Raw genomic sequence first — 13,053 nt, 5'->3', positions numbered from 1 at the left:
GGGTCAGCAGGCAGCCTTGACCCTCCTCCTCGAGTACCAACGCCTGTACCTCAACGCACTCGACTGGTTCAGCACGATGCAGCGCCCATCGCCAACCCTCGAAGCATGCTGCGACAAGCGAGCACCATCGACTCCGATTTCATGTCGGATGCTGATCCTATGTCGGATGCTATGATGAGCTCTCCCGAGGGTAGTTCTCCGGGAGAGAGCATGACAGCCGAAGGCACTCCAATGCATTTTCCATCGTCGCCACCGATTGTCCCTCGCCAACATCTGATCCAGCCCAGTAGTCCGAGATTGCCTTCACTGCCCAAGGCTCACATGGCAGACAGCGGATACATGAGCGAACCTATCCTTCATTCTGGTGAAGCAGCTCATAGATTTACTAGTGGCGAGAGTCAGAGTCCCTTTGCCGACGACAATCTCGCCATGGCTCAAAACAATTCACAAACATACGAGCGCGATACCTCAGTAAAGAAGGAGGGGTCAATGACTCGTAGCGTTTCTCCGAGACTGATGGACGTTCCAGCATCCAGCGAGACGACCATACAAATGGACAACATACGAATGGAAAGACCTGGGGATATGAACCGTCTTCCTCGTCGCGTGCTGCTCAACATTCCTCCGGCGCGACGAGGCTTAAGTCAGGGGTAGGTCACCATCGCAGATAGATGCATCTGCACTGCGCGTGTGTGCGCTGCCGTATAACCAGCTTGCTGACTTTCATGATCAGAAGTGATACAATCCGTACAGCATCGTCGCCTGCTCCAGCAATGCAGACCACCACTGCACCTCTTCCAGTTCCGATCACTCAAGCTTCGGCCCCTCAATCGCGGCGCGGTTCACTTGCTCTGCCGTCGAAGCCGCCCGGCTGCCCTCCCCCGGTGGAACATCATGCCAGCGTACCTGAGAAGCAGATTCGGCGGCCCTTGCAGCGTTCGCGCACGAACATGACCGAGTCTGACGTTGGATCACCATGCAACAGCGATACCGAAAGCCGTCCCCGGGGTGCCGCCCGATCAGGCTCAGCAGCGCCGCGACGCAAAGTCATTGAACGTCGCTTGCAGGAGTCACTCGCCAAGGGCGAAATGCCAGAGTTCTGTTCTCACTGTGGTGCCATCGAGACACCGACCTGGCGCAAGCTCTATGTCAAATACGTCGACGGGCAAAACACTGCCCTCGATGCCGCTGAAGGCGAGGGCGAGCTCATCGGCGTTCAAGCCCTGGAGAAGGATGCCGACACTGGCAAGGTCACGAGATTTGTCATACGCAAGATGTTGAAGAAAACTAAGGATTCACAGCCTGGCGTTGGCTTCGAAACTGCTATGGTCTGCAATCCATGTGGACTGTGGTTCAAGAAAACCAAGGAGATGCGTCCGTCCGAAAAGTGGCACAAAGTGACTGCACGACGACGCAAACGACAGCGCAACGAAGACGAAGCTACAGACAGCATGGAACCTGAGTCCGAAGCGTTCTTCACCGACCAGTTTGGGCCCGAGGATTCTGCCGAGGCATCAAATTCGGACGAAAATGCATTACCCACAGATGGCTCGCCTATCCGCAGAATGCAAGTGAAGCGTGTTCGATCTAACAGCATGCTTGCAGTCTCACGCCGCCCAGGCGATGAAACATCACTAGCAGCGCCGAGCGATGCCCGTGCGGTGCAGTCAAGTCCAGTCCGCTACAGAGGTTCTCAAGAAACGCCAATCGAGCTTGATCTGACACCTGCTCCTATCCGACGCCTCCTCTTCCCTTCGCCGCGCCAGGCTGGAATTTCGAAGAGTCTGGAAGATGAAAGTCCATCCCAGCGCAAGTCCGTTTCTCCATCCGAATCGAGCGGCCAGAAGCGTCGAGTTACCCCCTCGAAAGCCGCGATTGGCTCCAATGACAATGATCTTACGGTCTTCGGGGCTATGGCCTACGGGAAGGAGAACATTGAGCCCATAGATGACACAGATGAGCTGGCGTATCTTTTCGAATCGCCTTCCCAGGCGCTGTTCCGGACCCCGCAGCGCAAGTCTGCAACCAAAAAGTCGCCTCTCGCTTTCAATCCCAAGACTCCGACGCAGAGCACGCAGAAACGTGGCGTGTTCAGCCCAAATGTGAACGCCGCAAATGGTGCACCAGGTGGCGCGGACGGATGCGTTCTATCACCCTCCTCGTCCCGTTACTTCCTCCGCTCCACCCCAAGCCGGATCGAGCGTACTCCAGGTGGCCGCAGTCAGACCCAAGGACAACACACGACTACCCAGGAAATGACCCCGTTCACGCGTCATCTCGCAGATATGCTGAACGATGCCGCTGCTATCCAGGACGCAGCGTTCACGAGTCCAAGCCGGCAATTCGATTTTACGGATCTGCCAACCTTCAGCACTCCGGGCAGGGAGATGAATTGGAAGGAATTTGATGAAATGCTGAGTAGTGAATTCGCATAAGCAGATGAACAAGGTGGTGCAGGGCCATAGGAAAACGGCGACAGGACTGGCATGTGACCGAGATACGGCGCGGTGTAGTTGACACTCAATATTGCGAGACAATAGCCAATTACGGCCCTTTCAGCTTCGGTAGCTAATCGAATGCAAACGCACATCTTGGTTCATCATACAATGGTGCGCGGCGCCCTTCTTATGAAGCATTTGTTGATCATCGCTCATCGCGACCGACACTGTCGCACTGTTAGAACAGAACAATAAAGTGTATTTCGACTCGATCGTGGCGGATAACAATATTTTTCAGATAATTTTGCGTATAGTTTGTCTCCTCAATGACCAAGAATGGCCATAGGACAGCTCCAATATTTTGAATAACATCATGCTGGGTAGTGTTTTCGGAAATTGGAGACTCACCCAGTATCACAATGCAATGGCATTGGTTGCCCGAACATGACGAGAAAGGACTCTCCCTCAAAAATAGAGGGTCTACACTCCAGAGATCCATCCACGACCTTTCAGGACGTCAGCTGGCATCGTCTTCGAAGGCAAGCTTAGGCTTGCGCGACTTTTTAGGCTTTTTCGCGGTCTTCGAGATTGTGTCGTCGTTATCCGCGGCATCAGTATCGCGATCTAGGCTCTCACCAACCGCTTTTGCCAACTTTCGCTTCTTCGGAGCGAACGTAGCGGCGACATTAGAGACCACGCTGGGCCTGGAAGAGTCTTCGGCTTTTGCCGTCGACCCTGGTGGGATGGCAGCAGCATCGATCGTGGCCGAACGTTCATCCGCATCAGGTGCGCGGTCACTCATAGACTTGAGCTCTTCTCTCGAGAGTAACTCGCCGTGCTCGTCGACCACGGTGGGCTCATCCTCATCGTCCGCTTCACGGGTCTTACGAGGTCTGGCTATCTGGCGCTCGTGGCGATCGGTGTCACCTCGCCCAGCATTTTTGTCGTGGAGCTTCTGCAAAAATGGCGGGAGTGTACTGTCGTAACTCAGATCTTTGGCTTTGATCTTGCCGGACATGACACGCAGTTGCGCTTCATTCTTGGTGCAAAAGTGGTGTTGCACTGGATCGAGGGAAGAAAGGCCAATGTTTTTTCCCGCACACCGCAGCTTGTGGTTCAACGCTTGGCCATGCTACATTAGGGCAATGTCATCCCCGGCATCCGCCCGGATCGTCTTGAAGGGCTTCCATAAAGTCACGTGAATAGAGCTCGGGTCTGTGCACTCTGGGCGCCGACAGGTCGCTGCTAACGGGGATCCGACAGACGTGAACACTACCAGCCGCAACACAATCCGCGGTGCGCGAGCCTGCAATCGACATCCGACCAACTTCCAATCTCGCGTTCTTGAGCTGATCCGCCGTGGAACTCTGCAGCATTGTCGGCCGCACGCTGTCTGACTGACAGCCTTCTTGCGCGCCCACTGCCTGTGATCGATTGTCATCAATACGCCGGCTATTAGCTTGCGGCGTCGCTACCGCCGCAAGTCTTTAATCTCTCGTCACTCTTTTAGATCGCGTTCGCCATTGTCACACAACCTCGACCCTCATCACGCGTTGACCGCGCCTTTTGCGCTCTGAACCTTGCAGCGGGTGCCGCTCACCATCGGCATGGCGGACGGAAGTGCGGAATCAATTCAGCAGCGGATACAGATTGCCCGTAGGGACGCGGAGGCTCTCAAAGATAGAATAAAGCGCAAAAAGGATGAGCTCGCCGATACCACATGTAAGTGCATATCCATTGCGCGACCGGACCCACTTCGGCCTACCAAACCATGCGCTCAAGACGCCCCTGACCTTTTCATACAGTGCGCGATGTCGCGCGCCAGCGTACAGAGCAGCTTCCTCGGCTGGCGATGAAGACCAAGAGACAGCTCAAGGGCCATCTCGCGAAAATTTACGCCATGCACTGGTCGACGGATCGAAGACATCTGGTATCGGCATCACAGGATGGCAAACTCATAATTTGGGACGCGTACACGACAAACAAAGTCCATGCTATCCCGCTGAGATCATCATGGGTCATGACTTGTGCATATTCGCCGAGTGGCAATTACGTCGCGTGTGGTGGCCTCGACAACATTTGCTCGATCTACAATCTTGCGGCGAGGGAAGGTCCGACCCGGGTTGGACGCGAATTGAGCGGACATCACGGCTACCTGAGTTGTTGTCGATTCATCAACGATCGACGCATCCTCACCTCATCTGGAGACATGACCTGCGTTCTGTGGGACTTGGAGACCGGCCAGAAGATCACAGAATTCGCAGATCACCTCGGCGATGTCATGAGCCTGAGCATCAACCCCCTCGACAACAACCAATTCGTCTCCGGCGCCTGCGATGCCTTTGCTAAGCTGTGGGACATCCGTCAACAAAAGTGCGTTCAAACCTTCGCTGCTCACGACTCAGACATCAACGCCATTCAATTCTTCCCGAACGGCCACGCATTCGGCACAGGATCAGACGATGCATCATGCCGCCTTTTCGACATCCGCGCAGACCGTGAACTGCAAAGCTATACCGTGAGTATTCGATGGCGTTGTCTTCTAATACACAGCTAACACGACTCAGATTGGCGAACCGGCTTGCGGTATCACCTCCGTCGCTTTCTCGGTCTCCGGAAGATTGCTGTTTGCTGGCTATGACGATTTCGAGTGCAAGGTAAGAGGCAATTCGCGTGACGCTACTCTATGACTTTGCAATACTGACATCGCCTCAAGGTTTGGGATGTGCTTCGAGGCGAGCGAGTGGGCACGCTGCAAGGACACGAGAACAGAGTCAGCTGTCTCGGCGTTAGCAACGATGCCATGTCGCTATGCACAGGATCCTGGGACGCTGTGGTAAGTGATTATGTCACATGGTCTGAATTCTCTTTACTGATCAAATCCAAAGCTTCGCATCTGGGCATAATCAGCTGGCTCCGAATATTTACGAACTTCCAAAATTTCCTGACGAGAGCGCAAACATTGATTTCCTTGCGTCAAAGAGGGGATCGCGACAGCAGCGGTCTTGGCTTGCGATCAAAACCCCTGGAAGCTGTAACACCATTGTTTCAGTTATCACTATTCGGTGTGCTGTACGATTCAGCCTCACGCGCGGCGCCAAACGAAAGCGTATGTCCACCAAAGTGGTGATCAACGCAGCCCACGGGATTTAAAAGCCTATCGATTTCCGGAGGCCCCTCAGCAACTGAACCGTACCCGCATACAAGTTCAGAAACACGTTCCGGCAGCGGGAAATGTGGTCACCGTATGACATGTGCATGTGGGATCTGGTCGCATGGCACGCGTGGGAATGATCTTGTCTCATTTGTGCGGGTGGCAAACACGTTGTCACTGTGCGCTACACGGAGTCTGGATCGTAGAAACGGGACTGCGTTGTGAGATACCTTTTTGATTCTACTGGATGAGCGTCAATTGAAGAAACGTATCATGTACATTTGAATAGTAACTCCGTCTGTTATGCTTATGACGAGAGGCCTGGTGCTTTGTGAGCCTGGACACAGCTAGTGTAGACGTACTCTGCCAAGTTCCAATACAGCAGAGCTGCCCAGGTGTGCAGATATGTTGCTGTTGCCCACAGTGGCCGCCATCGAGGGAGGTGAGCGACGTCCAGGGTTGTAATGGGAGCCCTCCAGCTACACAGAGTTAAGCCGCGCTGTATCGACGCACTCCCGGGCTAGCACCCATGCTGAACCAGTGGCCAGTCGCAGGGCTCGAGGAACCTGATAAGATGGAAATCGCAGCCCCTCCTTTTATATTACAACGACGGGTTTCCGATCCTTAAGCTGAATCCTTCGCTGTGTCAATGCGTGTGGCAGGCTGCGGGATCACTGAAGGATAATCTCCATCGCAAATGGACGGCTATCTGGGTCACGACTTGCGAATGAAACCTGCATTGGTGAACCGCTTGTCTGTGTCATCCCAAAGCAAGTCCTGATATTCGACTGCCTTTCCAGAGGACAGTCTGATATTTCCAAGCAGATTCGAAGATCGCACTCCGTCCACAATCGCGGGACATCCAGATTGAGGAAGTGAGATCTGGAGAGCGCGCACAGGAAAGCCACGCTGCTCACATTGTACTTTGGTTTCACTGCCTCACTGTGATTGCCTACCATCCGTGACCAGCCAATGCGCATGTAGGCCAACCCCGCTGCTGACACTCACGATGGCTTCCGCACAGGAGGAATTCAATGAATTGATGAGAGACAAAGGTCACCGCGTCTCTCACCCCGAAGATGACGATGATCGTCGCTCGTCCTTAGACCCGTCCGACGAGGAAGACCATACACCATCGGGCTCGCAGCAAGACGAGGATGACCAGCCCGCCCCAAGACCAAGTGTTAGTAGCTATCGGAGCACCATCCCCACCACTCGCTATCAAGCCAACACTGGAGTGAAAGGCGTGATTGCGGACGCCCAGCACTGGCAAGACTCATGCCGTGACAAACGGGCCTCAGCCCGAAGCGTCTTGAATCTCTCTTCACAGACGCAGACTCTTACCCTGGACCACTCAGCACCAGCATCACATCTGCCGAGTTTGGACGAAGACGAGGACGGCATGTTTGACGATCTGGATGATGATTTCATGGATCAATGGAGAAAGAGTCGGATGCAGGAGCTACAAAGTGGGCCGAAGCAAAGCAAATCACAGGCGGATTTCGGAAGCGGGGGACTCTTCGGCGGTATGGTGACTGTCGACGGCGACGGCTTCCTTGAAGCAGTGGATAACTCTCAGGGCGCCGTAGTAGTGGTGTATATTTATGACGAGAAGGTGAGTCGTGAACAGACGAGAGAACCGGGTCCTGCCCGAGCTGATCAAGATAAGTCCGACGTCAGTACGGAGATTGAGCGGTGCCTGCGCAAATTGGCCGGCAAGCATCAAGACACTCGATTTATCAAGCTCCACTTCGAGGATGCGCAAATGGAGCCTGCCGGAGTACCGGCACTGCTCGCCTATCGCAACGGCGAAAAGTTTGCTGGCCTCATTCCCATCATCGATGAGCTTCCCGATGACGCTGACCTGAGCTCGACGGTGATCGAAGCAGTGTTACAAAGGTATCATTTCGATTGAATTAAATCCAGTCATGCGTGTTCACTGATGGTGTTTGCAGGCAACAGATTCTCAGATGATTGAGAACCCCTTCTCAGGCTTTCTTTGATCAATACATACTCGAAGCGCCTTCGAGCATGCATCTCAGCCTCGCACTATGCTGCAATCTCCTATAGTTGAGTGCCTCTCTCCGTTCAGAGTCACAAGTTCATTCACAAAATGGCATACGTGGTCGCCCTTTGGAGTCCAAGGCCTCGAGCCTCGGGCTGCGATGGCAAGCTTCTTGACACGCGCTCTCATTATCGCCATCTCCACGGGACGCTCAGATCAGGAACGACCAATCGCCGCTGGCATTATCTCCCGATAAGTGTAGGATCACACAATAACATGCGGACAAGCTTGCTTATTCAGTACTCTGCCTATGCCGTGTGCGCCACGGATGCGCATTCCCTGGTCATCGTATATAGGCAAACGTGCGAAGGTTTTCAGACTGCGCAAGTCGCTCGCTAGGATCAGAGATAGAACATGCAGAGCGGTCTCTTGTGGGAACACATTGGCACAATTCGCCCTCTTGAGCATCTAGGGAGCAGACTTATCTACCTCACAAACAATTATCTGGATAGGTAGGAGGAAGGTTGGGAATGAACAATACTGGATTCGTCAGGGCCACCAGCGGACATTCACAGATGTACTAGATCGTATAGCACTACAGCTTCGCCCGCGCTATTTCTCACGCGAGACAATGTTGATGACCTCCCAAATTTGACCTCGAAAACACTCTAACCAGCGACATCTGTCGGAACAACGAGTGCCAGCTTCGGTCATGAGATAGATAATTTCCGAAGGGCTGACCATATATTTACCAGCTCGCATGAATGTCTCAATGCCAAGGTCTGTGCACTACAGAGATCATATATTGAGGTAATGTGGATTTCGAAGATGAACGGCTGCTGACGACGAGTGTGGCGCAGGCTCCTTCTCCATCATCATTCGCAGGGGTAGCAGACCTGCAGGCGGACACTGCCGCAACCACGCGCGTTGGCGCCCATTCTATTCTGAGCCCGTATGTATGTCTTGCCTCGCAACGCCGCAATCAATTGAAATGCATGCATACGACTCAGCCGATACTGTACAATATCCTGTCATTGCCCTCATCTGTTCCCTTTCATCGGTCGTGCTCTGGGGTCAATAATCTTCACTCGGATTGGCACGTTGGACACAGGGTCACTGAAGCAAAGGAGCGAACCCTGCAACCTGGACCTCCGTTGGGACTTCCCTATCCTGGCCCCGCGAGGCAACATCGAGATTCAGACGTACGCTTTGATAGCGTTGTCGAAGAGCTGAGTGCAATTTCGAGGCAGACACAGTGTCAATTGGACACCTTCACAGATCGCGGCCATGGCAGCACGAGACTACTACAACTCGCCAGACCACACGGCGAATCCATATCACGATGACCCAAGCCGGCAAGAGCGAGGCGCTGTTTCGCCAGTGGGTTCCCCTTTCGACGACCACCACACCCATCCTTTTGCACGCCAACATACCGATACATCATATTTGAGCGCCAGCGCTCGATCACATGGCGATTCAGATCCTTTCGACGACAACAATGCGATACCTTTGAGTGGGCGCAAGTCAGGCGCCGGGTCCACGCAGACAATAACGCCAATGCTGCCTCCAGAAGATCCATTTGTAAGAGACGTAGACCCGCGCCAGAAACGAGGTAGACCGAGAAGAGGAGGATGGTTCACCGGAAAGATCACATGGGTGGTATACGTTCTCACGGTCGTCCAATTAATTGTGTTCATTGTGGAGATTGTTCGAAATGGTAATTCGATTGCACCTTCTCTTTAACAGGATATCGCTAATATGCTTCCCAGCGATGTTGACGAATTCCCCTATCGCGACAAAGCCTTCCTTCAACCCCATGATCGGCCCATCACCGTACGTTCTCATCAACATGGGTGCCAGATATCCGCCCTGCATGCACTACGTCGCAAGCATCCAAGAGAGCACGACAGTCATTTCATGGCCATGCCCGAATGCGACCGAATTGACTGGGCCGAGCGTCTCTTGCTCACTCTCTGATCTCTGCGGTTTTGGCGGCGTGCCTGACATCGTCCCCGGGAGGACTGACAACCAAGCACCACACCAGTGGTTTCGCTTCATCGTACCAATCTTCTTACATGCTGGAATCGTTCACATCGGGTTCAACATGCTTTTGCAGATGACTCTGGGCCGAGACGTAGAACTCCTGATCGGCAGCGTTCGCTTCGCCATCGTATATTTTGCATCTGGCATTTTCGGCTTTGTCCTAGGTGGGAATTTCGCCGCTGCTGGAATCGCATCGACTGGATGCTCCGGAAGTCTATTCGGTATCCTGGCCATTTCGCTGATCGACATCCTGTATACCTGGAAAGATCGACCCAGTCCCTGGAAGGACATCATCTTCGTGTGCATCGATGTCATCATCGCCTTCGTGCTTGGATTGCTCCCAGGCCTGGACAACTTCTCACATATTGGAGGTTTCCTGATGGGCTTCGTCTTGGGAATCTGTTTGCTGCGCTCTCCGAAATCGATCGCCAGGCGAACCATTCCAGAAGTCACCTACACCATCGCCTCTCAGGACAAACAACGGCATGGCTTGACCGCTTTCGCCAAGGACCCGCGGGAATTCTTCTTGCATCGTCGCGGCGTATGGTGGGCGTGGTGGATCCTTCGTGCCGCAGCTCTTATAGGAGTTACGATCTCTTTCATTCTGCTTCTGAAGAACTTTTACGTCTGGATGAATACTTGTTCATGGTGCAAGTACCTCTCTTGCCTGGATGTCAAGGTCGGCGGTACATCGTGGTGCGACATTGGCAACCTCCACTTCACACCGAACAACTCTACCTCGCCAGCTCGACGGGATTTCTTTCTCTCTAATGCCCCATCATCCGGGAGTTTTTGAAAAAAAGATTGATTGCTTTCTTCAGAATCGAGGGGGTTTCCCGGTTCCATGATGTTTTACGAGTATGATTGCATAGCGATGGCAAAAGTAGAAATTCGACGTCACATTTAGGGATTGTATACAACAAATTATTTTTATTTCGTGCGATACTTTCGATGTGATAATGGTGCTCACCGCCGCCATTGGCATGGGACCCTGCTTTCCTGTGCGAGGAAGAAATCTTGATAGAATCGAAACAGACCACATAATATTCATATACAAACGGATGTCCCAAATTATAGTACAACACAAGTTCAAAATCGTTCTATTAACAATTCTGAGCTCCACGCATCGAGTGCCTTCGCAACGCGATGCTCTGAAATATTGGAAATGAGACTAGCTCTGAAGATCACCTTCCACTGATACCATCTGTACAGGAGGGGAGTCTCAACCTCCCAGTACAGAGGGAAGCAACATATGCCTGAGAAGCGCAGCCGCTCACCACAGTCGGGTTGCTTCTTGTTGTTGTTTCGTGAGCTTTGTGGCCCTACCAGCGACCTTCTTTCGCCGTTCTGTCGGCGGCGCCGCAGGGTTCCTGAAGAACAAGCTGGGACCCTGGCCTTCAGCAACCGTATGGCTGAGGTAACCTCTCTTGGTGAAATCGCGGTAGTATTCAAAGTTCTTTCGGCTTGTCGGGTCCGGCAGGCGATACTTGTACTTTGATCTATCGAGGCGCGTGCCGGCAGTGCTCGTCTCCGCTCCTGTCTGTGCTTCCGGACCGAGATTAATGCGAGACTGTAAGCTGTGGATGGGATCCATCTCTCCTCTGACAATCTTCTTGACGGCAAAGTTGGTGTAGTATCGGGAGGTTACTGTGCCTCCGAGCTTTTCCACTTGTGCTATCGCCTCTTCACTGGCTCGAGAGACAACGATGTCGATTGGAGTTGTAAGTTCGGTTTTACCGCGTGCAAGCAGCTTCACGCCGTCTTTAATGCCCTTGACGCATTTGCTCTTGCTCAGCTCTTTGATCGTGATGGGCTTTGAAGGATCGATCCGGCCTTTATTTATCCATAATTGAATGGTGTCCAGATTGACAGGGTTGATCTCGGTTGAGAACCTGGTTGTACATTAGTCAAGAGGTTGAAATAGTACGAACGTTGTGCCGCGCGGTGCGTCTTACTTGTTTGTGAAGCCCTTCTTTCCGTGTACAATCCAATTCGGAGTCTGGCCTCCTTGAAATCCCACAGGCACTTTGCCATGCTGTTTCTGACCCTTATGACCGCGTCCAGATGTCTTTCCTTTGCCGCTAGATGGACCACGTCCACGACGGATGCGCTTGTTGTATGCGCCGGGCGTGTCTGAAATAGAGTTGAGGATTGACGCGAAGCGCTGCTGCTGCAAGCAAGGATAAAGAAATGGTGCGATTGGCTGGTATGTTGACGCAGCCGGTAATGCCACTTGGGCTCTCTTGAGCAGTTGCAGTCGTGGAGGCATGATGACTGTAACGAGGTGCTATCCTTCTATTGGAAACCCGTCACGTAGACATCGACTGTACAATCACAGTCGAATTGGTGGAAGTGAAGTCGGCGAACATCTCCTTTCGGATTAGCACAGAAGTCCGATGCGTCCTTGAACTGGGCAACTCCACCACAAATAGATTCTCTTTCTCAGTTCATCCCTATTTCGGTAACACAATTTTCTCACGTCGTGCGTGCGGCTCTGATCACGAATCAAATCTTTGTCGCCTAGACTGGACGAGACGAAGAGCCAATGAGCCACCAAGAGCGTTAGGACTTAAGCGACAAGATGCTGTAGCACGAAATTGCCTAACAGACGTGTTGAATTACATCACCGCAATGGCTCCTTAGGAGCACCCGGCTCCGTTTGCACAGTCATAGCCCATCAGCACTTAACGATGATTATTCGCCAGACTTGCAGCGAGTAATTCTAGTTTGAACGACAGCTGATTTTCTGGAGAGCATGAATTGGTACATACACCTACAATACGGGTTTACGTTCATGACAGGCTTATTCAACAAGCCCTCCATGCTCCGCTGCGGCTTCAGATGCTCTAACCGGCTCAAAAAGTTGCGAGCCAACGGACAACAAATCACTTGTTTCAGTCAAACCTCCACTATTCGTGCTGGCCAAGTGAACACGACTAGAGGTGAATCATGACCAGCGTCCTACTACAGGAGTATGATTGCGCGAAGCAGCATCGCAAGGTGAGAGGGAAGCAACTTGAGCCATGATACTACACAATAAACTCGACGATTTTGGGATACTCTAGGTCCCGCTGGCAAGGTGTTAGGGTCGGCGGGGAATTCATTGATGCCAGGAGCAACTCGCTAGCTCACTTCGAATCATTGCCCCCCCTATGAATCTTAACAGGCAGCCCGGTGCATGTCGCGTTGTCGGAGTTTCGTCAGAGCTACGGATTTCATGACCCATTTCGCTGTTCGGCGTCCCTGTATCTCGGAGCAACGACTTCGAAGAGTACCAAGGTGCCGATGACGAGACTGAGGTAGAGGCGAATGACCTGCGTCTCCTCTATTGAAACACACACCCTTAATCTGTAAAGTGCGCCTTCCTGCCGCGGCAATAATTGTAGTTTTGAGTCGTGACAAGGCTCACCAAA

At 52.7% G+C, this 13,053-nt stretch overlaps 6 protein-coding genes across 6 annotated transcripts; 4 read left to right on the top strand and 2 right to left on the bottom strand.

Annotated features, from left to right (window-relative positions):
• Positions 1 to 368: 368 nt before the first annotated feature.
• On the top strand, positions 369 to 2,665 carry K489DRAFT_375090 (uncharacterized protein). The gene is made up of 2 exons (XM_033603612.1): positions 369 to 649; positions 733 to 2,665. Exons 1-2 carry the CDS (start codon positions 430 to 432, stop codon positions 2,433 to 2,435), a joined length of 1,923 nt encoding a protein of 640 aa, XP_033464045.1. The 5' UTR covers positions 369 to 429; the 3' UTR covers positions 2,436 to 2,665.
• Positions 2,666 to 2,955: 290 nt separating this feature from the next.
• K489DRAFT_405763 (uncharacterized protein) lies at positions 2,956 to 3,456 on the bottom strand (the record flags this gene model as incomplete). The annotated part of the gene is made up of 1 exon (XM_033607181.1): positions 2,956 to 3,456. One exon carries the CDS (start codon positions 3,454 to 3,456, stop codon positions 2,956 to 2,958), a length of 501 nt encoding a protein of 166 aa, XP_033464044.1.
• Positions 3,457 to 4,045: 589 nt separating this feature from the next.
• Positions 4,046 to 5,344, top strand: K489DRAFT_405762 (guanine nucleotide-binding protein-like protein subunit beta 1; the record flags this gene model as incomplete). Its single annotated transcript, XM_033607180.1, has 5 exons — positions 4,046 to 4,160; positions 4,244 to 4,956; positions 5,006 to 5,095; positions 5,155 to 5,274; positions 5,327 to 5,344. The coding sequence occupies 5 exons, from the start codon at positions 4,046 to 4,048 to the stop codon at positions 5,342 to 5,344; spliced, it is 1,056 nt and encodes a 351-aa protein (XP_033464043.1).
• A 1,118-nt stretch (positions 5,345 to 6,462) lies between these two features.
• K489DRAFT_3892 (thioredoxin-like protein) lies at positions 6,463 to 7,714 on the top strand. The gene is made up of 3 exons (XM_033606483.1): positions 6,463 to 7,207; positions 7,262 to 7,491; positions 7,548 to 7,714. The coding sequence occupies exons 1-3, from the start codon at positions 6,602 to 6,604 to the stop codon at positions 7,564 to 7,566; spliced, it is 855 nt and encodes a 284-aa protein (XP_033464042.1). The 5' UTR covers positions 6,463 to 6,601; the 3' UTR covers positions 7,567 to 7,714.
• A 741-nt stretch (positions 7,715 to 8,455) lies between these two features.
• On the top strand, positions 8,456 to 10,468 carry K489DRAFT_375085 (rhomboid-domain-containing protein). The gene is made up of 2 exons (XM_033603611.1): positions 8,456 to 9,314; positions 9,367 to 10,468. The coding sequence occupies exons 1-2, from the start codon at positions 8,885 to 8,887 to the stop codon at positions 10,434 to 10,436; spliced, it is 1,500 nt and encodes a 499-aa protein (XP_033464041.1). The 5' UTR covers positions 8,456 to 8,884; the 3' UTR covers positions 10,437 to 10,468.
• Positions 10,469 to 10,532: 64 nt separating this feature from the next.
• Positions 10,533 to 11,949, bottom strand: K489DRAFT_347956 (ribosomal protein L15). The gene is made up of 2 exons (XM_033602360.1): positions 11,596 to 11,949; positions 10,533 to 11,532 (listed from the first exon to the last, which is right to left on the bottom strand). Exons 1-2 carry the CDS (start codon positions 11,907 to 11,909, stop codon positions 10,914 to 10,916), a joined length of 933 nt encoding a protein of 310 aa, XP_033464040.1. The 5' UTR covers positions 11,910 to 11,949; the 3' UTR covers positions 10,533 to 10,913.
• Positions 11,950 to 13,053: the final 1,104 nt, after the last annotated feature.

The sequence above is a fragment of the Dissoconium aciculare genome (assembly GCF_010015565.1).
Source record: "Dissoconium aciculare CBS 342.82 unplaced genomic scaffold K489scaffold_1, whole genome shotgun sequence".
NCBI classification, from domain to species: Eukaryota; Fungi; Ascomycota; class Dothideomycetes; order Mycosphaerellales; family Dissoconiaceae; genus Dissoconium; species Dissoconium aciculare.
The sequence above is the reverse complement of the archived record's forward strand: the minus strand, read 5'-3'. Positions and strand labels throughout refer to the sequence as shown.

Excerpts from the sequence above, each read along its gene's own strand:
- K489DRAFT_375090 (XM_033603612.1), top strand. The coding sequence starts at position 430 with ATGGCTCAAAACAATTCACAAACATACGAGCGCGATACCTCAGTAAAG. Across the intron at positions 650-732 it reads GCGACGAGGCTTAAGTCAGG|GAAGTGATACAATCCGTACA; the intron begins GGTAGGTCACCA and ends CTTTCATGATCA.
- K489DRAFT_3892 (XM_033606483.1), top strand. The coding sequence starts at position 6,602 with ATGGCTTCCGCACAGGAGGAATTCAATGAATTGATGAGAGACAAAGGT. Across the intron at positions 7,208-7,261 it reads TGTATATTTATGACGAGAAG|TCCGACGTCAGTACGGAGAT; the intron begins GTGAGTCGTGAA and ends GATCAAGATAAG.
- K489DRAFT_375085 (XM_033603611.1), top strand. The coding sequence starts at position 8,885 with ATGGCAGCACGAGACTACTACAACTCGCCAGACCACACGGCGAATCCA. Across the intron at positions 9,315-9,366 it reads TGTGGAGATTGTTCGAAATG|CGATGTTGACGAATTCCCCT; the intron begins GTAATTCGATTG and ends TATGCTTCCCAG.
- K489DRAFT_347956 (XM_033602360.1), bottom strand. The coding sequence starts at position 11,909 with ATGCCTCCACGACTGCAACTGCTCAAGAGAGCCCAAGTGGCATTACCG. Across the intron at positions 11,533-11,595 it reads AAGAAGGGCTTCACAAACAA|GTTCTCAACCGAGATCAACC; the intron begins GTAAGACGCACC and ends ATGTACAACCAG.